This window comes from Molothrus ater, chromosome W (genome assembly GCF_012460135.2).
Source record: "Molothrus ater isolate BHLD 08-10-18 breed brown headed cowbird chromosome W, BPBGC_Mater_1.1, whole genome shotgun sequence".
Classification (NCBI taxonomy): domain Eukaryota; kingdom Metazoa; phylum Chordata; class Aves; order Passeriformes; family Icteridae; genus Molothrus; species Molothrus ater.
In genome coordinates, this window is record NC_050510.2 from 7,439,600 (window position 1) to 7,467,399 (window position 27,800).

Here is a 27,800-nt window from a genome sequence, read left to right on the forward strand (position 1 = left end):
CCAAAATGCATGGGGCTTCTGGGCTAGTATTGTGTTTGTGGGGTCCCTCGTGTCAGGAAGGAATGATGAATCTGACTTCATGTTATTGGAAGGCTTGTCGCAGACATCTTTTCATTAAAAATATTTCCTTAAGATTTTTTCTTCCTGAGAAGCTAAGAGGCTTCAGGAAAAAATGTAAACAATGGTTATCTGCTGCTGTGGAATGCAACAGGTGCATCTGTGATTGGTCTCCTGTGCTTGTTTGTAATTAATGGCCAATCACAGCAGAGCTGGCTTGGACAGACAGTCTGAGGCAGCTGCCTTTGTTATCATTCTTTCTATTCTATTCTTACCTTAGCTAGCCTTCTGAGATGAAACTTTTCCTTCTATTCTTTTTAGTATAGTTTTAATGTAATGCATATCATAAAATAATAAATCAAGCTTTCTGACCTTGGAGTCAACATTGTCGTCTCTTCCCTCACCTGAAAACCCCTGTGAACACCATCACAAAGGCTAATTTATTTTTTTATGATACTGTATTATTTTAAAGAAAACTATACTAAAGAATACAGAAAGGATACTTACAGAAGGCTAAAAAGATGATAATGAAAACTTGTGACTCTTTCTAGAGCCTTGACACAGCTTGACCCTGATTGGTCAGTAAGTCAAAACAATTCACATGAAACCAGTGAAACAATCATATGTTGGATAAACCATCTCCAAACACATTCCACATGTGAGCACAACACAGGAGAAGCAAATGAGATAAGAAATTGTTTTCCTTTTTCTCTGAGGCTTCTCAGCTTCCCAGGAGAAAATCCTGGGTGAAGGGATTTTTCAGAAAATATGACTGTGACATGTCACCCTTTTTAGTATAAAGAAAATAAAAAGAGACTGCATTTGTAATTCTTCTGCTGGGCCCATGCAGAAGAGAGAACAAACACATGTCAGGAGGTTTATCCGTTGCCCATCAAAACGTCAATCAAGTGCTGCCGTAGAATGATCAAGCAGATTCTTTACCTGTAGAACATCTACTTCTATCATAACACTAAAACAAGGCTTACAATATAAGAAAATGCAAAAAAGCATGCAAAAAATCTTCATTGTTTCAAGTCCAAACAGCTGAGTTTCAGGAAAAGGTCCATTGACTGGAGATGTTGATCTTCGACATCTCTGAAGGTCCTTCTTGGTCCTGAAACAGCCTTGCAGAATCCTGAAACAAAGAACTGTCAAGGAAAGTCACCAACAATTATCAAAAATCCATTGATATTTATCAAACAATACTGAAACCTTTAATTGAACCACCTGGGCTGAGGCTGACTCGTGGCTTTCCAGCACTTTGAGCTTTTATCTCTTTCCACCTTTTTTTTTTTTCCCTTTTTTTTCTTTTTTTTTTTTTTTTTTTCAGAAAGAACAGCAGCAGCAGAGGGTGTTTTGGACCCTGTGCCACTGGGCGGGACGGCGTCCCTGGCCCTGGTCCGGGTGGGTGGACCAAGGGCCTCAGACCTGGCCCACAGAACGGTTGCCCGGGCCCGGGGATCAAAGCCCCCAAACCTGGCAGTGGGCGGGCCAAACGGCCCAGACCTGGCCCGCAGGGCAGGGTCTTTGTTCTCACAGCCTGCCCCCACCACGCTGACAGTGCCTTGGCAACAGGAGTGACTGAACGCCTCCTCCCTCTTCCCCCAGAAGCACTGGTGCACGCTGGCAGCTGGGAAGGAGAAGTTTTCCCGGGGATCTCCATCCCAGATCTGGGGATCTTCTTTCCCCAGAACAAGCGAGCAACGCCTGCTGTCCGCTGCGCCTCTCGCCTTCGCGGTGCAAACAGTGTTCCCGCTTTCTGCTTCCCGGCACCACCTCCCCCCCTCCGGGTTTGAGGCCAGAGGCAGCACCTCTGAGAGCCACCTCCCCCACACCGCTGGCGCGCGCAGTTGAATCAGGCGTTCCGAGCCCCAGTGTGAAGCCCCCAACTACACGAAAATCGGCCTGCGAAAAACTCTTGTGTCCCAGAGAAACAGTGAGTTTCAAAGTGTTCAGCTGGGAGGCGCCTGCATACAGCTGTCGAGCTGTGCTGCCTCCACTGAGGGACAGGCCGGTGGCAGGCTCCGACACAGACGCTGATGCGGAGGACAGAGTCCCTGAAGGCGGCGGAACCGCCGCTGGGTGCGGCAGGGGTGCGCGAGGAAGCGCTGCCCCGCTCTCTCTTGGTTCCGGGCAGGGCAGCACTGGCGCGATCTCTATCGCTGCGGGAGGAGTTGTCAGGCTGGGCGCCGGCACCAAATCGGATCGCGGAGCAGCTGCCGTGGCTTCCCCTGGATGCGGGGGGGACAGGGCAGGCGCACTCTACGGCACCACTAAACCATTGCTTAGCAACACGCCGGAATCTGCGAGGAGCATTTCCGGATGCAGTGGGAGCGGCGGAGGCGGCAGCGCAGGCGCGGTCTGCATCGCCGCTGAACTGTTGCTTAGCAACACACTGGAATCCACGAGGGGCAGTTCCCGAGATGGTTGGGAGCGGCGCTCGGGTCGGCATGGGAGGCGGCGGGGCCATGGGCAGCTCTCATCCCTGCCGGAGCGTTTTCGGGACCACACACAGCGACGGAGGCACGCCCCATCTTGATGACAGGCTGCCGTTGCTCACCGCTGCTGGCGATTGCGTTGCCTGGCAACCCGGGCGAAACAGCAAGAGACGGTGTTGCGAGCTGGAGGCCGGCGGCCGCCTCCCTCCGCGGGAGGGGCGAGACCGGCAAAGATGGCTCACACGCCCCACAGGGGAAGGGAGCGGGGGGAGGGGAAACAGCTCTTTTTGCCCATGCTCCAGAGAGGCAGAAAAAATCTTCTGAGCCGTGGGCAAAACGGCACCCCCCCACGGTGCGGGGGAGCTGGAACCAGCAGTTCCTGTCCTTGGATGGATTCTTCTCCTGCTGGCTCTGGCGGGGGGGCTGGTAGTCCCCCGCATAAGACGAGGTGCCCCCCCCCCCAAGGGGGTTCTCTTCCTCAGAACAGAGAAAAGAGCTGCATACGCTGGAAAAATTCGACACATGCCCTCACCCCGCTCATATTTCTCCCCAAAATAGAGATCCAATGTCTGCCAGGCTCTCAGGTCCAGTGAGGACCTCCTATCTGTGAAAAACCCATTAAATTTTGCCCATCTGAAAAACTCATAGATATGTCTCTTCACCATATGAATTCTGTTCTGCAAAGCCCAAAATCTCCACATCCAAATAATGTCCTCCTCTGACAGAGAAAATTGAACTTCTGTTTCTGAAGGCACCTCTTCCCAACTGTCCCCCCACATTTTGTGTAGGACAGTATTGTCAGGAGGGGAAGAGTTAACAGTACCTTGCGACAGTGTCCAGTTTCAGCAAGCTGGTCAGCATAGGAATTCTGTGAAGGTCTCCTGACATGCTGGCTGGGAAAATTCAGCAGATCTTCTGCGTGTTTAGCCTCGGCTGTGAACTCTGCCTGATATCAGGGTCTTGGTTCTTCAGCTTCAGGCTACAGCCAACGTCTGGGGTCACCATTTATTGTATTTGCGGGGTGCCCAGATGAAGGAGGGAATGATGAATCTGACTCCATGTTCTTAGAAGGCTAATTTATTATTTTATGATACTATATTATTTTAAAGAATACTTAACTATACTAAAGAATACAGAAAGGATACTTACAGAAGGCTAAAAGGATGCTAATGAAAACTCGTGACTCTAGAGCCTCAACACAGCTTGACCCTGATTGGTCAATAAGTCAAAACAATTCACATGAAACCAATGAAATAATCACCTGTTCAATAAACAATCTCCAAACACATTCCACATGTGAGCAAAACACAGGAGAAGCAAATGAGATAAGAATTTGTTTTCCTTTTTCTCTGAGGTTTCTCAGCTTCCCAGGAGAAAATCCTGGGTGAAGGGATTTTTCAGAAAATATGACCGTGACAGGCCAGTCACAATAGGATGTTTCTTCCACTCATTTCCAGTCAGGCTCACATCAGCTTCCACCAAAGTAAAATCCTGTGATCCCCCTATCACGCCAGTGATAGAGACAGATTCTGACCCCACATGTCTTGATGGGATTAATGTGCTTTGCGCACCAGTATTGACCAAGGCTTTTTATTTTTGTGGTTCTGATGTGCCATGCCAATGAATCCACACAGTCCAGAAAACACGGTTTTCCCTAGCCTCTACCTGGCCAGAGGCAGGGCCCCTCTAAGCCTGGTTATCCCTCTTTCCTTGGGCATATGTCTTAGAGGTTCCTTCAAGGGGATTGGACATGTCATCATCATACCTGGCAGTTCAGCTATGGGCAACTGGAGCTGCTTTCCTTTTGCTGGAACTTCCTCTCTGAGTCTTGCCTTCCTTCAATTCATGTACCTGTTGGGCCAGAGCAGCAGTAGATTTTCCATCCCATCTCTTCATATTTTCTCCGCAATCACGCAGGTAGAACCACAGCTCAGCTCGTGGGGTGTACCTTCTCGCTCCATCTGGGGAACATCTGCATTGGATACCAGAACCTCTGATCTGCACTGCCAAGATTTGGAGAAGGTCTTCTTTAATCTCCTCTCTGAGCTTCTTATGATTCACCTCTATCCTGTCTTCTAATTTCTGCAGACATATTTCCACCGCTGCGATTCTGGCATGTGTTGGGCCATGTACAGCATCTGCATATGCTTGGAGCTTCTTCGCCACATCAAGCACAGTCTCATCCCTGTCATCCCACTTCATTATTGCTAAAGCAGAAGCATATTCCTGTGGCCCAAGTCATACAAGTTTTCGCCACATCACAGATGTACATGGTACCAAGTCTGGATTCCTAGTTGTTATGTCATCTGAGAAGACAATCTCTGCCACTCCATTTCTCTCAGGTGTTGGATCCCTTGTTCAATAGTCTTCTGTGGCATTCACATTCTCTGAAAAAATTCATTTGCCCAGGATTTTTCTCCTGGGAAGCTGAGAAGCCTCAAGGAAAAGGAAAACAATTCTTATCTCATTTGCTTCTCCTCTGTTTTGCTCATGTGGAATGTGTTTGCAGTTTGTTTACCCACAGGTGATTGTTTCATTGGATTCTGGTGTGAGTTGTTTTGACTCTTTGGCCAATCGGGGCCAAGCTGTGTCGAGACTCTGGAAAGAGTAACGAGTTTTCATTATTATCTTTTTAGCATTTAGTAAGTATCCTTTCTGTATTCTTTAGTATAGTATAGTATTCTTTAATATAACATAGTATTGTAAAATAATAAATTAGCCTTCTGAGAACATGGAGTCAGATGCATCATTCCTGCCTTCGTCGGGGCAATCCCAGCAAATACAATAGTCTTCCACTGTGTTTGCTGCATATAGAGATCGTCTGCACACAGGTATCTTTGTGCAACACTTTCCAAGACCCGTGCCCAGTCGCTGTGAGGATTAGCCCTCCTCATCATTCCTTGGTCAATGATGGGATCATGGGACAGGGATCCCAAATGCCTCGCTTCAGTGACATCCAGAATTGTAGCCTCGCCTGCAACATCCCAAAGACAGACTAACCAACTAATTATGGATTCATCAGGTCATCGACTATAATCCTTACTTAGGCCCCGAAGGTCCTTCAGGGAAAAGGACTCAATATTAGCTTCTGATCTTGTGCCAGTTGCTTTGACTCCTGATTTTATGTCAGGAAGTGTTAAGGCTCCTTCTCTTGCATCATCATCATCATCCTCCACTGGTCAATTGGTCTTGTCTGTGCACTTTCCGCTTCTCGTGCTAGTAGCAACAGCCATTGGTTGAGGCTTATTGTCTGGTTTAGCTACTGGCTTCATAACTGGGGTGTTGGCTGCACCTTGAGTGACTGGGGTAGCTACTGATTTATCTCCCTGCCCCCCCTTCCTCTGTCTGCTGCCCTACAGTATCTAGAAGTGTGCAATAAGCATAGGCCAGGGCCCAGCTTATTGCAATGATCTTTTTCTCCTTAGGGTCATCATGGCACTTCTCTTTCAGGTATTTCCCCACCTCAGCTGGGTTCTGAATTTGTTCACATGGAAAGTCCCAGACTATAGGGTCAGAAAATTCCTTCAGGATTTGGCCCATATCCTCCCATTTCCCACACCACCCAGGATTTTCCACACCTGGGTCTACTCCTGGGTCAGGGGTCTCATCAGCCCCTCTAGAATCTCAGCCCTCATTATAGAGAAGCTGCAGACTGTATAGAAGAAGCTTACCAGATTAAATACCAGAAAGATGGTGTCTTTAACATTCAGGGGAAACTGAACATTCTCCAATAGGGAGGTAACAGATTCAGAGGAGAAGAAGGAAAGCAAAGGCTGAAAAGCCTCATCCCCTGCTCCTCCTCTAACCAACTGGGTGCATAACCATAGATATGAACCATTCATACCTGGAACAGACCCCAGCACCTTTATAAACTTCCTACAAGTCATTACCTCCAAGCCCAGCCCGTTAACTATTCTAATCAGTGCTCCTCTACTGCAAAAACTATGTATTAGGGACAATACCGGAGCTATTTCTGGATAAGAAAATAAACCTAGGGACCATAGACATATTAAGACCTCAAAAAAACCTAGGGACCAGGAACACATGCAAGCCTTCACCCCGAGAGACATTATGAATTCAAACAACATGGCTACTAACTGCTCTATACCAACAGAGAGTAATTGCAACCAAAATACAATTAGAAAAGGGTTTTTTTCCACTCTCTCGAGCCACGTGTTGGGCGCCAAAAATTTTTCCTAGTTTGAGGCAAATTTGGGAGAAAACCTCCAAAAGGGGCCCCCCCAAGAAAACAAACCCACACGACCCCTCCCCCCCAACCGGTTCAGGAAGGATTTCCTCAGAGAGAAGTGGAAAAAAACCCTGTTTATTTAACAGGCAAAGCACTCCCCAACACAAAAAAAATGAACAATACCAGATGACAAAACTCATTCGCTGCTCTGAAGAGATGACAAATTCAGAAAATCTCTCCGGTGGGTGGTCACTCTCTTATCAGTCCCTCCGGCACTGGGAAAGGCTGCTGACCAGAGTAGGCCCTGGTAGGCTACAAAGTGCGAGCTCTCGGTGTTTCCCCGGGTCTCAGTCCGGAGCAGGTTTGAACAGTTCCAAAAAAAGGGAAAGAAAAACAGTCCAGGGAACTTCTGTGCCTCAGCTAGTTAAACTAACTAAACACCAATGGAGTGCCGTGTTCTGCCCCATCCATGCCCAGACACCACAGTGGAGGAGTGAGAGCAGGCTGATAACAAAACTCTGTGCTGCTTCTTCTCCCGGCCTTTGCTCTCAGAGCCAGTCTTGAAGGCACAGAATACAATATCCAGCATAAACAGAACACACGATTGGGGATGCAAGCATCATAATGTCACCCTAGGACATGGTGGCAGCGAATTCTTCCTGCGGTAGGAGCAACTTGACCATTTCCCTCCAATCCTAAGAGCAGGAGAGAGAGAAGAGCTGAGTCTAGCCCCTCACCCCTCAGCCAAAACCTCCTGGTATCTTTGCCCTTCCCAAAGAAAGCCCCTCATCTAAGAGGCTGCAGCTAGCTGCACCCCTTGCCCCCACTTTGGCCTCTTGTTTTGTCTCTCTTAAGTACCAGTTATTATTTTCTCTTAGGCAACAGATGGGAGAAAATTCCCTGAGAGAAAGGAAAAAAAACCCCAATCTTTTAACTTCCAACAGATGGTCAGTAGCTCTACAGTAAAACTAAGTGTAAGAAGGAGGCAAAATATGATACTTTAATCTAGACTATAGACAGGTTTTAGTGCTAGAGACAAAATGGACTATTTCTGAGGTCTTTTGGTTTTGTCAGTCTGTAAACCTACAGACAAGATATTCTGGGAAACAAGAGGTGCTGGGAAAAATTTATGTCTGTCAACGGTAATTCATGTAGCTCTTATTCTGTTACTTATGTTGCTGTTAGAAGTAGTGGCTATGATCATGATATAATTTATCTTTTTTCTCCTTTCCTTTCCCTTCCACCCCTGGCCAGTATGACTTTTCACTGGAAAAGAAAACAATTGAATGGGCTGAAGATATCAAAAGAATTAAAGCTGCCCAGAGAGAAGCTGAACACAAGGCAGAAGAAGCAATAGCAAAATCAGAAGCAGCTTCAGAGGACATCACCAAAATGGGGTTCTCAGAGGGACCTTGCCCTGAAGTCACACCTCTTCCTATTAACCCCATCCTTGCTAGCCTGCAGCACAATAATATTCTTACTCCCACACCAGCAAACAGCAGTGCTGTGAAGCAAAAGGTTCTTAGTCCACCTCATCCAAAAGCAGACTTCAACCCAGCTGATTTTGAATGTGAAGAAGACCCTTTTGACAAACTGGAATTAAAAACTATCAATGATAAGGAAGAACTAAAAAATATCCTGGAAATTCATGTTGGTACTACTAGGCCAATTGTTGCCCAGGTATTTGATAATACTTTGCCCAAAGTAGAGTCTGAGTCTGTGTTGCAAGATGAGAAAGTTCTGACATCCATAGAAAGGGCTACATTGGACTTCAAACCCCTTCACAAACCAAATGGCTTTATCACTTTACCACAGTTGGGAAACTGTGAAAAGATGTCCTTGTCTTCCAAGGTGTCCCTGTCCCCTATCACTTCAGTGAGCAACATCAAATCCCTGTCCTTTCCTAAACTTGACTCTGATGAGAGTGATCAAAAATCATCAAAGCTTATGAGCACTTTCCACAGCACTACCTGTCTCCGCAACGACACTTTTCTCAGCTCTTTGCAGACCTGTGCTCAGAGTAAAACCAGTGAACTGAATGGACACCATATGGTGGGTCTTTCTGCTCTAAATGAGGACAGTGGCATGGAGACATCAACATTATCCTCTTCATCCAGACTGCCTTCCCTGGCTGCATCAACAGTTTGTACAGAAGAATCATCTCAAAGCACAGCGATTATGGTAAACACACAGTGGATTAGAGTTGGGGTTGCTGGGGAGATGTGGAGTTTTGAAGGTGCAGAGACAGATGTTGCTTCTAAAATGTCCTGTGGTTTTAGGTTCATTTAATGGGAGAGATGTGTAGATCATGTGTGGTAGTTCCTCTTCATTTATGTTGCAAATTGATCAATTAAACAGCTCTTCATGTTGGCAGTTCTGAACCTCAGATTATTACTTCACACGTTCCCCTAAATCTGATATTTTTAGACCAGTTCTGGTGATTTTGCTTTCAGCTTTTTGTTACTTGTTCATAGTTGCACACCACTGAGATAAGCATATGAGATCTTTGTACAATCTTGTGTTTTGTCTTATCCAACTGAGATATATAAGATTCTGAACTGCTCTTAGGTTTTGAATTAAATCTCTTCTAGATTTGTTCTTCAGTTTGCTTATATATTAGCTGGAAATAATGGAAATGCCAGCTTTTCAAGGAATAGATGCAATCACAAATTAAAAAACACATGTGCTTTGTCACTTGGGAGAAAAAGTGCTTGCAGTTAACCTGGAGTGAAAGAATTGTCTTTTTTTTAACGTTTAATTTATTTATTTTCTTTGTGAGATACTTTTTAAAATTTACCGTCCTCCTTGTAAAGGAGGGGGCAAGGATTGCTTTCTGAATACTAAAAGCAGTCTGGAGGAAAATCTTGGATCACTTATGTTACAGTTGGTTGCTGTACAGCTCTGAGACAGGAATTTCATGTTTCATTTCTTCAAACTGGTAGCAAGTTCCAAAATTATTTTGGGGACACAACTTCACACCAGTTATTGTCTAGGAATAAGAGCAGAAATTTGAGTAAGTGTTGAGGTTAGACCCCAGCTAGCAACGAAGCTCCAGGCAGCCACTCGGATCATTCCCCTGCCAGCGGGAATGGAGAGACAATCAGAAGCAGACAAGCAAAAAAGGCCTTGATGCTGTGCAAATGCTATTCAGCAATAACAAAAACATATCTATGTTATCAACATAGTTTTCTGCACAAATCCAAAACATACTAGTCCATACTAGCTCCTGTGAAGAAAATTAACTCTACCTCAGTCAAAACCAGTACATTCCACCCCTTATTCCTGTTTTGGTGTGAAAACACAGGTGTCTGTTAAGGAAGGCAGGAGACTTCCTTAAAATAATGTAAATCCCCTCCATCCGAATTATTATAATTTTGAAATTAAGGAGCTCTCAGGCAAAGATATGGGCGTAGGAATAACAGTTCTTCATTAGAAAAGAAAATTAAAATAAAATAAAATAAAAATGCAGTAACACAAAAACAATACTGACAGAGTCAGAATATGACCTGACACCCTGTTGGTCAGGGTGTTGGTAGCAGTCCAATTAAGTGGTGGCTGCAGTCCTCCTGGAGTGACAGATGTGGTTCTGTTGAAGCAGTGATCTTGTAGAAGGGTGTAGTTTTCCTCTGGAGATCCAGTGGTGGTGTAGATGGGCCTGGTCTTCCTCTGGGAATCCAGTAGGGAAAGGCTTCCTGTGCTGTTCCAAATCTCAGATTATGTCTAGGTAGGAATGCTTGGCTCCTCCCCCTGAACAGACCATCATACAATGGGATGATGTAATTTTATCAGTCATGCAGTGAGATTCAATGGCCAATTAACAAAAGATATTTCCCCAGAGAGAGGCTTGGTTGTGGAAGAGATAAAGAAAGCTGCTCCACCTGGTTTTAACAGGTGGCCCAATTAACAGAAGATAACTGCCCCACCTCTAACAGAAGGCAATAGAATACACACCCCCAGCCATATCTTCCATTTCTATCCTAAGACAATTCCACAGTGTTTACATAATGTGCAGGTCCTACACTATCCAATACAAGCTCATTAACCACCCCACTCCTTCCCATTCTTTGATATAATACACAGATATCATTCCCTTAGTCTGCAGGTCAGGACACTGCTGCTTTTAAGGCTTCTCTCCTCCATTGGTTCATGTGGTTTCTGTTTGTCCTGGTTTCAGCTGGAGTAAATTTCTTCTCAGTAGCTGTTACAGTGCTGTGTTTTGGATTCAGAATGAGAATGGTGTTGATAACACATCAGTGTTTCAGTTTTTTGCTAAGTCATGTGTATCCTTAGTCAAGGACTTCTTTTTTCCTTGTCTCGTGCTCTGCCAATAAGGAGATTTGCAAAAGAAACTGGGAGGGGGTATAGCTGGGACAGGTAACTCAAACTGACCAAAGGGATATTCCAAACCTTAGAACATCATGCTCAGTATATAAACTGCAGGGAGTTACCCAGAAGGGCAGCCAATCTGGGTTCAGGAAGGAAGGGGGGGGGGTGTCTGGCATCGGTCAGCAGGTGTTGAGTAATTGCATTTTGCATCACTTGTTTTTTCCCTTTTTATTATCATTATCATCATTTGCCATTGTCGCTGTATTTTACTTTATTTTCAATAATTAAACTGTTCTTTTCTCAAGTTGCAAGTTTTACTTTGATTCTTTTCCCCATTCCACTGGGGCAGAATGGGAGGGGGAGGTTGAGCGAGTGGCTGCATGGTGTTTAATTTCCAGCTGGGCTTAAACCATGACACTGTTATAGTAATTCCTGTAACATACAATTCAAATAATGTCTGGCAACAATTTAAAGGTATATCCATTACAATCTCCACCCCTGGTCCTTTTGGGCCAGGTTATAGCGTTTAACATTGCAATGAACTCCCCTTGTTTCCAGCCTGGCTGCAACCAGGGGTTTCCTGCTAGAGTCCACCATTATTAGTCCCCATCATAGTCCTCTATGGCTGCAGGGAGACAGCTTCCTCACCATGGTCTGCACCACAGACTGCAAGGAATCCTTGTTTCCCCTGCTCCAGCATGGGGTCCCTCCCATGGGAGACAGTCCTCCACAAACTTCTCCAATATGGGTCCTTCCCATGGGCTGCAGTTCTTCACAAACTGCTCCAGTGTGGGTCCCTCACGGGCTCGCAAATCCTGCCAGCAAGCCTGCTCCAGTGCTGGCTTCTCATGGGATCACAGTCTCCTTTGGGTATCCACATGCTCCTCTGTGAGGCTCCTCCACAGGCTGCAGGTGGATCTCTGCTCCTGTGTGGACTCATCCATAGGTCACAGTCCCTTCAACTCTAGTTCACACTGGAGTTCTAGCCTGTTCATTACAGCAGCAGTGCCCTGGCAATCTGCCAGCCCAGGCATATCACCATTGCTGTTATCTAAACACTCCCAGGCACAATACAATGAGGTGATGAGTAGCACAGCACTACAGCAAGCAGACAAAGCAAAAACTAGCCACTAGTGAGCACTAGACTCTAAAACAGTCAGGCAAGCAAGCCCATGGCAAGCGCAGGACCCTGCCAATTAATAAACAGCACTAACAGCTATAAATTTGTCCTAGCACATTCCAATCAAATCTGTTATCTTGAACCCTTTGATCCCCATGTTGAGTGCCAAAAAGGACTGTTGTGGTTTAACTCCAACCAGTAACCAAGCCCCACACAGCCATTTGCTCATTCCCCTGCCAGTGGGATTGTGGAGAGAATTGGAAGGGTAAAAGCTAGAAAACTTGTGAGTTGAGATAGACAGTTTACTAGGGAAAGCAAAAGCTGTGTGCACAAGCCAAGCAACACAAGGAATTAATTCACTACTTCCCATGTGTTCAGCTATTTTACAGCTGTGAAATGACACATAACAGTTACTTGGGAATATAAATGCCATCACTCCAGATGTCTCCCTCTTTTCTCCTTCTTCCCCTGTCTTTATATACTGAGTATGATGTCATAGGGTATGGAATATCCCTTTTGTCGGTTGTGGTTAGATGTCCTAGCTGTGTCTCCTCACAACTTCTTGTGCATCCCCATCCTCCTCACTGGCAGGGTGGTACAAGAAGCAGAAAAGGCCTTGACACTGTGCAAACCCTGCTCAACAGTAATAATAAAAACCCCCTCTATGTTATCAACAGTCTTTCCAGCACACAGCCTTATACTAGGTACTGTGAAGAAAGCTAACAACCCCAGCCAAAACCAGCACATCAGTAAGCTTGTTATTTTTTTTCCCCAAAGAACCTAAGATCTGAACACCAGTACTCATGAAGCCTAGTGAAAGCTGTATGGTGAAATCCTCTAGCTGGCTCTAAAATAATCTGACTATTTCTGTCCAATATAAATGATGTTTCAGTGGTTCTGTGGCCTTACTGACATACTACAGGGTTTTGTGACACCATGTGCTCTGAAACAAGTGACACTGCTGCTCTCCTGCTCTCTCATCTCTTTTCAGACTTAGGTGAATGCATTATTGATTATGAATTACAGTATTCTGACAACTAGTGTATTTTTCAGCACAGGAGAACAGCTGTTTATTGATTACTAGAACAAATTTAATACAGTAAACTTTGGCAGAAACAGCAGCATGCTGAGCAACTGCTCACTGTTACAGATCACAGGTTTGAGAGGTGACTATCCTCGTATGTAGCTCAGAAGTGAAAACTTGAAGTATGACACATCTCTAGTGGTTAATATGAAAGATCACTTACAACTAGATGACCACATTTTCACTCTTGACTATTCAAATCTCTGTGCTGGATTAGAACTTATTAAAGACTAGGAGCAAAGGTATATTCTCAAGAATGCTGTAAGGAAAGATACAAACTGATAAACAAACAAAAAATAGTTTTATTAGGAGAAGTAATCAAGATCTTAATTTGAAACTGTTTCTATTTTGGAAGTAGCAAACCAAGAAATAGGTATGCCAACAGAACTAGACTTCAGAATGTACTTGTTTCATATTTCCACAATATGGTCCCAGTGGCTGGAAAAGGACAGCTGAGTTGCAAGAAATTGAATCACAGAATCATTTAGGTTGGAAAAGACCTTTACGATCATTGAGTCCAACCTTTGACCGATCACCACCTTGTCAACTAGACCAGAGCACTGAGTGCCATGTCCAGTTCTTCCTTGGACATGGTTTTTAAATGTAACAAAATTTTGAAACTGTAATTGAAGTAAATGTAACAAAAGTCCTCAGAATGTGAAAATGATAGAAGGAAGTCACAGTCATCTCTGTTACTGGGAGTAGAAGGGGCATGTTTCCCTTCAAAAGTACACAAGAATAAGCCTGTCCTTTTTAGAAAGCCTCAGAACAATTATATGTCCCAGTGTATTTCCCAGTGGCTTTTATATAGAATTTTTTTTTCTCACAAGGCTAGAAATTGTAACTTTGGGTTTGGAGTTTCCACTGGAGTTTATGCTTTACCAGTGAATTTGATCTAGGGTTCTTTGGATAGAAATAAACTTGTGATTTCTCTGAGACTGCATTGATTCTGTTCTGAGTGGTCCTTTCTCCTCAGTGTGTTTATGGTGGGGGTTTTTTTTGTCTTGGTTGTTTGGTTTTGTTTGGGGTTGTTTTTTTTTTTGAAGCTCACTAGTTTGCTTTTTGCAGCATTGGCAGAGGGGAGAAATGATTAGCGAAGTCAGCAGATTGGAATTAAACAAAGCTGATCAGAGACCTGATTAGTATGATGCATTTAAAGAAATCTGGTTGCTGGAGAATGGGGCATTCCTGGTAGACCATTCAGAATATATATTGCTGCAGTAGCATGATGCATGTAGTCACACCAGCTGCAGACAGGGCTCCTGGCCTATAAAGTCCCTAAAAGTAGGCACAGTGTACAAGTACATACTGAAAGCAATGTATGTTTTCTTCTTGAAAGGCACTGAAATGCAAGTTTGAGATGTAAGGGGGCATGACTGATGAATGACCAGTCCTAGCTTTGTCCCCCAAAATTCCTTTAGCTGTTTCCCTCCTCCACTGGAAATCGCTGACCTCAAACACAGGTTGTTAAGCTCAAAGACATTGAGAAAGAGGAGTTGGTCCTGGAGTCTTGAATGTCTAGTTTAAGAAGCAGTCTTGGTTTTCCTGGCTGCAGCATTTATAACAAAGCATCATCCTTCAGTTTGATAACCAGCTGATTTCAGGGCTACTCTAGAACCCCACTTCAGTATATCCCATATTCTAGTGCTTTTTGCTTTGGCAAAAGTATCTGGAGGAAGGGTGTGTGTGAAGAGCTTTGAACGCCTCTACCACCATGAGGACAGTTTCTTGCACAAACCAGTCCATCAGACCAAACATGATTTCTCGGGCTTTGTGTCCTAGAAGATAAATTATTACCCTGGAGATGAAAATGGGTAGAAATGCAGAACAAGGCTTTCCCCCCCCCCCTTTTTATTCTCTCCTTCCCTCCCCCAATAGATAGAATTTGCAAAAATCCTAACATATAGTCTCAAAATTGTTTTTCTATGAATAGGGTTTTTTTTGTTGTGGTGGATTTTTGGTTTGTTTGGGGTTTTTGTTTGTTTGTTTGCTTTTTTCAGTTTGGGCCCAAAGAAGGCTTTTCTGAAAGATGTAGACAAACTTTCAAGCAATCTATGTTGGCTTAAAAAAATATTAAGGAAAGGCAATAAACATAAGCCCTTGGTCCAAAGTAATTTCTTGCAGTCTTTTAAAATTTGATTTAAAATGCAGGAAGACTTTGAAATGGATTAATTGAAAAGGGCAGAGTTCTGATTTTGCACTGCTGTTATCTTGAGTAAAGTAATATAAAGTGGAGGGCTGATTCTGCCCTCTGGCAGCCTGGTTCTGCAGAAATGGAGGAGGTGTACAGCAAGGAACATTATCCAGCCTTGTTGGTGTACTGAGAATGGGACCAAGTTTTGGGCACTGGTAGAAAAATTGCATGCTCTTTTTAGCCAGTGTGCCATTTTGCTCGTATATGGTGGTGGTGTGGATAAGTGATTTAGGTCACTTAAAGAATCGCCATCAAAAGTATTAGCAAAAGTGGTTTTAATATGAATTTATAAAAGTGCGATTTAACAAAGTTTGATGGCAAGGTTCACTCTATTACTTACTACATGGGTGAAATATACAAAAGAAAATCAAATTAGAATTTATTTAGAATCATTTACACAGAGACCAAAGATGCAAAAGGGTAAGAGAGACCCTCCTGTTGAGTCACAAGGTTCATAGTGGACCTCCTTGGTTTCTCAACTCCTGACAGAGCTTAGGTGCAGCTAGGTCCAATTTTAGTATCAGGCTTGGACAATGGTTTATGTCTAATGGAATTAGCTACATGGATTTCATTAGTATTAATTCAGCATGCTAACAGTCACTTGCCAAGGATCTGTTGTGAAATAAAGGGTAACTCCACCTCAGGGAAAGACTATCAAAAACTGAGAGACATCCCAGCTCAAGGGGAAAGTCACTGGTGTGCAGTCCAGTTGCAATTTAGAGAGAACTCAAATTGGACTCATCCAAAGATCTGTTGTTGATAAAAAGTGTCTTTGCCTCCAGGAGCAACCTTGAGAGGCATCCCAGCTCAAGAGGAGACAATTGCCCTGCAGCCACACTGCCTAGCAGGGAGAGCTCAAAGGTGGCTCACTTAGACTGTCATATATATGGGATAAAGTGTTTGGCTCGTTGTCAAATTGCATATGATGGGAAAAGTATGCATGAGACTTCTTAAACCCACAACTTTCTTTGGTCCTTGATAAATGCACCTTGGAAAAATCACACACAATTCATGTGTTAATTGCAAAATCATGTTCCAAGCTCATATGCATTGATGCTCTCTGCTCCTGTGTGTTTCATAGAACTGCAGCTCAGACCTTTACTTCCTTTGGAGACTGTATCAAACTACTGCAGGTTTAGTTAAGGGGGTTGAGTGCATCCATCACAGGTGTATGAAATGAAGTGCTTTGAGAGTAGAAAAGAGGTATGTGTTTCTCTTACTCCTCATGGTGAAAAAAAATTAAGGAAAGTCTCTAGGCAATGATTTTAAAATTATCACTATCATTCAGCCAGCGTGTTACACTGAGCTTTGTGAACACATAGAAGTCACAGTGACAGAATAAAAAAGCTTACAATTATTATGAGAGGGGACACATCCTTCTTGACATACAATCTGTTTTTATAGAGTGCTGAAAGAAGAAATTATCCTTATGATGTCTATTCTATAACTTCACATAACTGTGTAATGTCTGCATCTCACATGTGGAAACTTGATCAGACCACAAGTCTCCCTAGTATAGTAGACTTATTCCCAGATCTTTCCCATAAAACCCTTCCTCCCCAGCTGTAGCAAATTCTGTTCACTGGTGCATAATGTTCATAGTCATCTTATTTGTGTGTTGTCCAACAGGTGCACCCAGACTACAAGGAAACAAAAATACTTATGGTAAGTTCCCAAATACCTGTCTGCTTGCATTGGATCATGTTTCTGAAAATCTCCAGAAGTAGTGTGCCTTTGAGTACAGAAAATCATAGGTGATGAGTAAACTGGGGGTAAAGGAAGCAATCTGCATGCTTCTGCTGAGGTACAGGGTTGACTATATCATATGGTTGGGCACTGAAAGGTTTTCATCCACTGGTGGGAAAGGATATATTGGAAAGAATCTGAGTTGCTGGTTGCTGTTTTGAGGGTTAAAAAAGTATGGTGGGAATCAGACTGTGCACTGCTTGGTTTCATCCAAACAGTGAGTAACTTCCCAAGGGCAGTCTAGAAAGCCTCTTGGATTAATTATATGGGGTATCCTGGTTCTGCACTAGCCAGAAACAGGATGAGGGGATGCAGATGACCATCACCTCAGCCTCTGGATTTTCCCCTTTAGGTAACACACCAAAATTTCCCAGTGTCTAAAGTGCCCAATAATATCAGCTGCACAAAGCTCTCAGGTGACCCTGCTCCTGAACTACAGCAGGCCCTCTCTGCTAGTGAGAGGCAGTGCATAGAGACAGTTGTCAACATGGGATATGCGCCTGAGGACGTCCTGAAAGCCATGAAGAAGAAGGGGCAGAACATAGACCAGGTAAGAGCTTGTGCAGTGGGGAAGAAACCCTTGATTGGATGCTGATTCTGCTGAGAAACAAACCTAGGTTTGCAAAATGTATAGGGGGAATATATTTATTCTAACAAGGGGTTGCAGCCTGTAACTGTCGTGGTGTTAGCCACTAGAGAAGTTGTCAGCTAGTAATAAAGGCTCCCAAAACCAAATAAAAGAGTGTCCACACTTGTTTCTGATGAGAAACTGAGTCAACCATACCTGTGGGTGCTGGGTAAGAGCTGCACTGAGCTTGGGATGGGCCCTTAGCTCCATGTCAAGCTGGTAGAGGTACTGGGCCTTCCCAGAAGCCACAAAACCATCCAAAGGAAGCTTAGCATGGCTCTATGCCATGCATAGTGCCATATGACAAAAAAACAGCCAACTTCCCTTGTTCTGAGCATGGGTTGCAATGCTGATGTCTATACTTGTAGAGAGGGATTTTGCCCCTGCAGGCTTACATCCCTGAAAGCCTCTTGCAAGGCACGACTGACCAACTTTCTTTAAGTGTGCTGTGTTGCTTCCTGCCTCATTGTGTTGCCTCAAACACTTGCTAAAACCAGGTCATTGAACATTAAGTGCGACAGGATGAAGTGTGGCTGTGTCTTGGATCTGCTTCAAGCATTTTAAAGCAGGAAGAGTGGGGCCAAACTTTCTGTGTGGGAAACCCTTGGTGAACTGTGTGCAGAGCATTGCCTGGCAGGACTGTGCCTGTTGCCTGGGGAGGAGGAGCGTCCCAGTGACTCCTTGCGGAGCTGATCTGCTTGCCCACTACCTACATATCAGGAGTGATTTAAGCTGTGTGCTGGAGTGAACTGTAGTATGAAATGAAAAAAATGTCCCTTGGGATGGTGGTTTTAAATCCTGCTGTATTTGCAAGCTGTGTTATTTTGTGGACCTAGCATTACCTATCAGACATTTCCCCCACCTCTCAAAATTGAGGACAGATAAGAAATTTGGCAGTGGTTTCTGTGCATGTGAGCTGGGATTTGCAGCTCACTCACTAGTATGCTGAATTGATCTTTAAAGGCTGAATGCTTTCAGATTGCATTAGCTCTTGTGACTGACTGAGAGAAAGCTAAAAGCTGAGACATCTTGACTGTTGAATCTACAGTTTCATCTTAAAAACTTGTAGTATAAAAAGCACAGTTAAACTTCTAAAAATTGGCTTGTGAGACTGTTTTGACTAGAGCAGATGATGTTCAGAGCTGGTGGGAGAACACAGGAGGACAAAAGAGCTCATCTGCTTTCTCTGAACAAGTTCTTGCATAAAGACTGTCTCAGATCTACTAGGAAGATTTTTATCTGAGTTCCTAGTAAAGCCTGGGGTAAAGTCATGCTGAGCACCTCTGCATGTACAAAGACGGTATTCAGCCATGTGTTGCAGATGCTGCTCTGCAAGCTTAGTTTCTTCTCTTCATTCCCCACAGGTTTTGGATTACCTGTTTGTACATGGACAGCTTTGTGAGAAGGGCTTTGATCCACTTCTTGTTGAAGCAGCTTTGGAAATGTACCAGTGTTCAGAGGAGAAGGTGAGGACACAAAATGTGTACAGGAATAGAGACAATGTGCAGTTCCTCTGGCTGATGTAATTCTGGCTTTTGCGGTAATGCCACCTTGCTTCCAAAACTGACTGCTGAAGGGCATTCCTGTTGTGATAAAGTGACTATGTGTTAAAGCATTAGAATTATACCATGTTCCTTTATCATTCTCACTTGTGTGTATTTTTATGGAGACAGGATTTTTTCAAGACCCTGCTTATTCTGGTTGCAATGTTTTGAACCCAGAGTTCTCTTGTGGGCGAGGTGCTTGGTACAGAAACAGTCAATTTCAGAAGCAGCAAATTATCTTTTAAAACCTGCCAGCCTCCCCTGGCTGTGAAATTTTTTAATTGTTTGGCTGTTTTACAAACACCAAAAGTACAGAGACAGGAGCAAGTAGTCAGCTAAGAAGACAGCAGGATCTTTTAAAGTTTGGCTGTCTGTTGTGTGCCCAGTTATTTTATGAAATCTTTAGATATGCAACCCAACCCCCCAGACATAGAATGGTTTGAGTTGGAAGGGACCATAAAGATCATCTAGTTCAAACCACTCCCCCTTCCCCCATAGGCAGGGACATCTGAAAGGTGCTCAAAGCCCTAACTTTTCTTGGCAACCTGTTCCAGTGTCTGACCACCTTCACAGTAAAACATTTCTTCCTAATATCTAACACAAACCTACCCTCTTTCAGCTGAAAGCCATGCCCCCTTGTCCTATCACTCCATGCCCTTGTAAATAATAATTTTCCAGCTGTCTTGTAGCCCCTTTAGGTATTTGAAGGCTGCTGCAAAGTCTTCCCAGAGCCTTGTCTTTTCAATGCTGAGCAATCCCAACTCTCTCAGCCTGTCTTCATAGGAGAGATGCTCCACCCCTCTGATTATTTTCATGGCCTCCTCTGGACTCGTTTCAACAGGTCCACATCTTTCTTGTGCTTGGGACCCTAGATCTGAATGCAGTACTCCGGATGGAGTCTCACCAGAGCAGAGGGGGAGAATCACCTCCCTTGACCTGCTGCTCACACTGCTTTTGATGCAACCCAGGATACACTTGGCTTTCTGGGGTGCAAGTGCGCACAGCTGGGTTATGTCTAGCCTCTCATATACTAGCACCCCCAAGTCCTTCTCAGCAGAGTGGCTCTCAATATATTTATCCCCCAGCCTGGATTGATCCCAGTGTTTGCCCTGACCCAAGTTCAGGACCTTACACTTGGACTTGTTGAACTTCATGAAGTTTGTACAGGCCCACCTGTCAAGGTCACTCTGGATGGCATCCCTTCCCTCTAGTGTGTCAACTGCACCACACAGCTTGGTCTCATCTACTGAGGGTGCGCTCAATCCTTATCCATGCCACCAACAAAGATGTTAAACATCACCGGTCCCAATACCAACCCCTGAAGAACACCACTTATCACTGGTCTCCACTTGGACATTGAGCCCTTGACTGCAACTTTTTGAGTGCGACTGTTCAGCCAATTCCTTATGCACCGTGTGGTGCACCCTTTAAATCCATGTCTCTCCAGTTTAGAGACAAGGATGTCATGTGGGACAGTGTCAAATGCTTTGCACAAGTCCAGGTAGATGATGTCAGCTGCTACTGATGTCATATATATGCCTTCTTGCTTTTCTTGGACTTTGTGATGTGCTTGCAAACAAAGGAACAACAGTGTGAAGACGGGAGCAGTGATGTAGTTCAGTAAATGAATTTGCTACTGGCTTAACCCCAAAACTGGAAATGGCTGATCTCCTGATCGTCCATCTCAACCAATTTGATTTTGGTTTGATTTTGTCATCATTTGGCATCCCTTCCCCCAAAGTGGAACAGAGGTCCTGTAAATCACAGAGGATTCATAAAAGTCTGATCAGTCATTCACTTCTTGTTACTTTATTTTTTTTTAAATTCAGGGAGGATTTGTGGTTTATGTTGGTAGTATTGTAAACAGTGTGTCCAATAGGATTTGTGCTAATCCCACAAGTTTGTCCTAGATCTGAAGAGCCATTTGATATCAAGGGCTACTGTGCTGTTCTCAAAGTCAACGTAACTTTAAAAAAATTCAGATGCAACAGTAGTTAGTAGATGTGGGGGAGCATGGTGACATTAATGAGTCTGTTAAGCCAGGCTGATAAATTTCCTACTGGGAGAGACACCCCCGCAGACCGAACTTTGGTGCCCTTTGATGAAGAGGTGTTTGGAAATGCAGGCCTGCAAACCCAGGGAACTGAAGGTGAGGCTCCTTGGGCTACTGCACCCAGAGCTCTGCCAACTGTGGTGTGAGCAGACTTTCTCCAACCATTGGAATGGGCTGTACTTGGGGTGTAGAAATCCACCCTATGGGGTGCCCAGTCACTGAAGACTGGCTGTGTGCTAAACTTCCACTGAGCACTGATCCTCTTTTCTCTTGCAAATAATGGACTGTCTATGTCTTTCAGATGACAGAGCTTCTCCAACTAATGAGTCAATTTAAAGAAATGGGCTTTGAACTAAAAGACATTAATGAGGTCTTATTACTACATAACAATGACCAACAGAAGGCTTTGGAAGATTTGATGGCCCGTGCAGGAGCCAGCTGAAAACATAGTACTGGATTCTCATCATGCAGCAGAGCAAGACCAGGGTGACCTAATCTCAGCAAGGAGTTTGGCTTTTTGCATATAAGGGAGAATGTCTGAGCAAGCCCACCCATGTGCATCACTCCAGCATTTCTCTTTCCACTGAAAGCCAACTTTCTTTCTTAAATTAAAATTTTAAAGTGTCCTTTCCTAAGTTTCCTTTTTTTCCAGCTTGGCCACAGAGAGTTTAGACTGTCCAGTCTCTACTGGAATTGTACATAGGTAGAGATGGGGTGGTTTCTCCCACTCACCTTTGCACAGGAGTTGAACAGAACATTGTTGGTTCTGAAATTAGGATTCTTTGGTTCTTTGAAGCTGCTTTCATGGTGTCTGCTTGTACTGAATTACTTGATTGTGTCATAGTCCAGATTAACTGGTTACATTTGACCTTTAGTGCAATGGAGTTTTATTTTTTGGGGGGAAAATTAGTCGGCAACTTAATAAAACACTGTTTCAGAAACTGTTGCTATGCATAAGAGAGAGCTTATTCCTCTTGGGTTTTTTTACCCATGCATACAACACTTCTGCCAGACATGAGCATTCAATGCTGAGTGATCTGTAAATTCCCTTGAAACGGGTAAGTTGTGAATTCTGCCTGGACCTGCAACTTATGTTGGTTTTTGAACCTGAAGGCAGAGAGCTGGAGCTTAGTATTCTTAAGCCCCCATGTTTGTAGGATATTTAAGGCCATGCTCTGCTAGGAAATCAGTTCTCTTTTTGTTTTAAATAATACTCAGTGTGATGCAGGAGGTTCCTTTCAAGCACTTTCTTTAAAAGAGATATACTCACTGCATTAGTTCCATTTCTCACACTGCTATAGAATTGCATAATAGCATCTAGTACTAGAAATCAGGTTTTTGGTTGGTTTTGATAGTTAAAGTTCTAATTACTTAAAATATCAACAGTCTTGAGGAATTTTTAAAGTAATTCACTAAATATTTTGATTCTGCTGAAGAAAAACTAACAAAATCCTCAATATAACTCCCAGTGTCATGGTTCCCATCTCTCATGCTCTTTGGCTTCAACAAATGAACAACTTGCTGGATCCTGCCTGCTCCTGTAGGCACACATGCACACTGTGTGTTGGGCAGAACAACCAGAGGTCTCCAGGCAGACGGCTGCCATGGTGCAAAAACCACACCTAGGGATCCAAACTAGTGTTACGGCATGGAGCTGGGAGCATTGAGAACTTAGGCAGGGAAAAATGACTTGCCTCATTTCCTCAGTTTAAGTTTTTCAGTAGGAGGTTTTAGCTCATCAGGACCCTGAAGGAGATGACATTTGTCTCTATTATGTTGTCAACTTTATATGACCAAAACATGTAATTTGGGTCCAGTGTTAACTCCTGGAGTTGTCTGTGAGGTTCTCAACTACATTAATTACCTTTCCTTAAAACAAAATGATGCTGAGAAAATATGTACCTGGTAAGTATCTAGGAAGTGTGGAGATGAATGATGAATAGGACCAGGACAGATTGCCTTGCACGTATCCCATAGTATTGAGCTTCACCAGCTTCTATTAGTGGGACTGAAATTAAAACTTATCTAAGAAGGACATTCATCGGCTGGTGGATCAGCAGCTGCTGCCTCTGTAGGTGCAGGTAAAGCAGTTGTCCAGCTTTTCTTCCCAGGTGAGAAATGTGACAGTTTGAAATGAAGAAATGGGGTTCCTGATTAATCAGAAAAGTTGGAAAACAAAACTTAAACTCCTTTACTGTCACTGCTGAGAGCATTCGGTTGTGTTGCTTGTTTCAATTTTCTCACAATTAATATCCAAACAAATCTGTCTGGTACTAGACAATCTTGAAAGGGCAAGAAGTGTTGCCAGCAAAGAAACAACTATTTAGACCAAACTTCTGAATAAAATAATCTCTTCAGTTGTGTTAATGTGTGTTGTTTTTCTGGTCTCCCCACTACAGTAACCACTCTGCTTATGGAGACTGTTGTAGAGGTGAGAGCAGAGAGGTGAAGATGGAAACTGATACCTGTAAAGCTGGTGGTCTCCTTCCAAAAAGATGCATCCCTCTGTGTCTTCCCTGGTGACACAGCTCTTCCTTTGTCAGTGAGGTTTTTGGATTTACATCTGTATTAGGTTTGCATGGCCAGCTTTTGGTAGAAGAGGGGCTACGAGCATGGCTTCTGTGAGAAGATGCCAGAATCTTACCTCATGTCCCATAGAGCCAATGACAGCTGGTTCCAAGATGTGCCCATTGCTGTCCAAAGCTAAGTCAATTTGGAATGGTGATAACCTGTGATAACATATTTGGAAAGGGGAAAAAACTGGAACAACAGCCAAAAAAGAGTTGAGAATATTTGTGCAAACTGCAGACACCAAGGTCAGTAAAGAAGGTGGGGGAGGAGGTCCACTAGGGACTGGAGCAAAGATCCTGCTTCAGCCTGTGGTGAAGACCATGGTGAAGCAGGTTGTCCCCCTGCAGCCACAGTGAAGGAGATATCCACCCTGCAGCCTGTGGAATACCCCATGCCAGAGCAGGTGCCCCAAGGAGGCTGGGACCCTGTGGGAAGCCCATGCTGGAGCTGGCTCCTGGCAGGACCTGTGGCCCCATGGAGAGGACTTCACACTGGATCAGGTTTTCTGGCAGGATTTTGACCCTATGGGGGACCCAGGCTGGAGCAGCCTGTTCCTGAAGGACTACACCCCATGGAAAGGACCCCATGCTGGAGAAGTTTGTGGAGGACTGTCTCCCATGAGTGGGACCCCATGCTGGAGCAGGGGAAGAGTGAGGAGAAAGGAGCAGCAGAGATGATGTGATGAACTCCCATCCTCCCTGAGCTGATTGGAGGGGAGGAGGTAGAGAATTTGAGAGTGAAATTGAGCCAGAGAAAAAGGGTGTTTTAAGGGTTGTTTTTTATTTCTCACTAGTCTACTATGATTTGATTGGCAATAAATTAAATAATCTCTTCAAGTCAAGTCTGTTTTGACTGTGACCGTAATTGCTGAGTGATCTCACAGTCCTTATTTATTCCCTTGAGACTTTTGTTGTATTTTCTCCTGCCCCGTTCCATTGAAGAGGGGTAATGATAGAGCAGCTTGGGGGTGATTAACCTGGTGGATTAGGGGAAGAGGCAGTTCTGAAGAAACATGTAACAAATGACACAATGTAATAAGACTTGAATGTTGTTCTGGGCACTATGCATCATTAGTTACTTGGGTACTATTGTTCTCTCCTGCCAAGTTATGAACAAAATTTAGCCTGGATGTGGGGAGGTCCTGCTGATAACTGGTGTGAGGCTGGACTCTGCCCTGCTGCTAGCTCGTGAGATCACAGAATCACAGATGATGACTGCATCCCCAGTGACACTTGAAGCCTTAGGGCTTTATGTTTTTCAGTTTGTCTTGGTTTGAAAAGACAGGCATCTGCTAAGGAAGGCAGGAGACTTCCCTGAAATGGAAAATGTAAACCCCTTCCCTCCGAATTATTATAATTTTGAAATTAAGGGGCTCTCAGGCAAAGATATGGGCGTAGGAATAACAGTTCTTCATTAGGAAAGAAAACTAAAATAAAATAAAAATGCAGTAATACAAAACAATACTGACAGAGTCAGAATATGACCTGACACCCTGTTGGTCAGGGTGTTGGTAGCAGTCCAATTAAGTGGTGGCTGCAGTCCTCCTGGAGTGACAGATGTGGTTCTGTTGAAGCAGTGATCTTGTAGAAGGGTGTAGTTTTCTTCTGGAGATCCAGTGGTGGTGTAGATGGGCCTGGTCTTCCTCTGGGAATCCAGTAGGAAATGGCTTCCTGTGGTGTTCCAAATCTCAGATTATATCCAGGTAGGAATGCTTGGCTCCTCCCCCTGAACAGACCATCATACAATGGGATGATGTAATTTTATCAGTCATGCAGTGAGATTCAATGGCCAATTAACAGAAGATATTTCCCCAGAGAGAGGATTGGTTGTGGAAGAGATAAAGAAAGCTGCTCCAGCTGGTTTTAACAGGCGGCCCAATTAACAGAAGATAACTGCCCCACCTCTAACGGGAAATAGAATAAACACCCCCAAAACATATCTTACAACCCAGGACACAGTTGCACTTATCTTTTACTACAAAATATGAATTGTTTAATAAGTATTAGAATTTTCTCTATTCCAATTTCATTTTATGAATTTATGCTTCTCTAGTAAGTTCAGAAGTTGAAGTTTGAAGGCTAATAACTTTCCAGATTTCTAGTGATTTATAAGAAATGGGCTGATGCAGAAATTTCACACCATACTGCTCAAATTCTAGAAGTCAATATGAAACCTGCATATGAGGATCAGGAAACATTAAGATTCTGCAAAAGTGTATATGTTAATTATATTCATAGAATATCCTGAGTTTGAAGGGACCCACAGGGATCATTGAAGTCCAAGTCCTGGCCTTGCACAGCACCATCTCCAAGAATCACACCATGTGCCCGAGAGTATTGTCCAAATGCTTCTTGAACTCTGTCAGGCTTTGTGCTGCGACCACTTCCCTGGGAAGCCTGTTACAGTGCCCAACCACCCTTGGGGTGAATAACTTTTTTCTAATCATAGAATCATAGAATGGTTTGGGTTGGAAAGGACCTTGAACACCATCTAGTTCCAGCCCCCCTGCCATGGGCAGGGTCACCTTCCACTAGACTAGGTTGCTCAAAGCACTGTCCAACCTGGCCTTCAACACTTTCAGGGATGGGGCAGCCACAGCTTCTCTGGTCAACCTGTGCCAGTATCTCATCATCCTCACAGTAAAGAATTTCTTCCTAACATTTAATCAAAACCTACTCTTTCAGTCTGAAGCCATTCCCCCTTGTCCTGTTGTTGCCTATAATCAAAAGAGAAAAAACCCTTGCAATAGTGTTAGAATAGTAAAGTAAAAAGCAGACCTTTATTTGGAAGCTTCCAGCTATTCTGGTAGTGATGGGCACACCTGGCACAAGATTTCTACAATTTTATAAGGTTAATTAATTAGAATATCTAACAGGTACAAGCAATAGGAGATTCAGTTGCTCCAGTAACCCGCCCCCGGGGTCAACCCCTTGGAGTTGGTCCAAGGGCTTCTTTGCCCCACTTCTTGTTGCATCTTATTTTAGATCCCTGTCATAGTTTTACATGAGAAACATTTAAAGAAGTGATACAAAACTTCCAGCCACTGGAAGGCTGAACACACCTCTGTGAAAAAACACATGTTAAAAGATGAAAAAAACCTGGGAACTTCCTCTTCTACTTCCAGCCAGGAGCGAAGTAACACAGCTGGGCGGCCCCTTCCACGGGGCTGAGCCAGCCGGCCCTACTGGGCTGGGCCCCCTTCCCCCTGGGCTGCCTGCTGCTTCCCCCTTCCCCATCAGCTGCTGGGCAGTAAAAGGGGGGTGCTCCAGGGCCGAATAGAGCTGGCCTTACTAACATCTAGCTGCTTTCTACACCCCTCCCCTCAGCCTGGGGCCCCAGCTGAACCCGCTGGGTTGACACTGGAATTTTTACCCCCATGGAATTTGCCCACAACCATTGAGCAGGGGTGTTATAAATGATCAGTCGAAAAGCCAAATTTATCAAAATGCAAAAAAGATTTTTTTTTTTCCGCGACCAAAATACGGTCCTCAAAAATCCCGCAGACAAAGAGACAGTGTCGAGCCCGGGATTGGTGCTGGGTGAACCTAGATCTGACCTCTATCACATCAGACCTTCCCCTGTTCACCAGTGCCACTTCTTGCGGGGCTATTTTATGCAATTTTTTATGCCTGAGGCAGAGAAGTCCCAATTTCTTTTGTAACTCTGCATGTTCAAGACAGTTTCTTTCACTGTGTAGAGCTGGACAATCGCTGTTTCCTGAGCAGTAGCCGGTGTTAATCGTGTCAGGGGAAGTAGCGTATTCAGATGTATTTTTCTGGGACTGCTGTTATCTTGATCGATGGCATCTTCTGATCACTCGGGAGAGCGGCAATCATCACACTGGCCACGT

General features: G+C 44.2%; 1 protein-coding gene across 4 annotated transcripts in view; it reads left to right on the plus strand.

The window, feature by feature from the left end:
* LOC118701510 (ubiquitin-associated protein 1-like) overlaps window positions 1-27,591 on the plus strand; it is an 87,159-nt gene extending 59,568 nt beyond the window's left edge. For 3 of the 4 annotated variants that reach the window (XM_036406160.2, XM_036406159.1, XM_036406162.1), the window contains 5 exons: window positions 7,939-8,865; window positions 17,038-17,073; window positions 17,507-17,704; window positions 19,147-19,248; window positions 21,681-23,746. In XM_036406160.2, the coding sequence (XP_036262053.1) occupies window positions 7,939-8,865; window positions 17,038-17,073; window positions 17,507-17,704; window positions 19,147-19,248; window positions 21,681-21,821 (1,404 nt within the window). In that variant the 3' untranslated portion in view covers window positions 21,822-23,746. Of the gene's footprint in view, window positions 1-7,938; window positions 8,866-17,037; window positions 17,074-17,506; window positions 17,705-19,146; window positions 19,249-21,680; window positions 23,747-23,778 lie in introns of those variants that run through there. The other variant, XM_036406163.2, reaches the window with a different exon arrangement.
* Window positions 27,592-27,800: the final 209 nt, after the last annotated feature.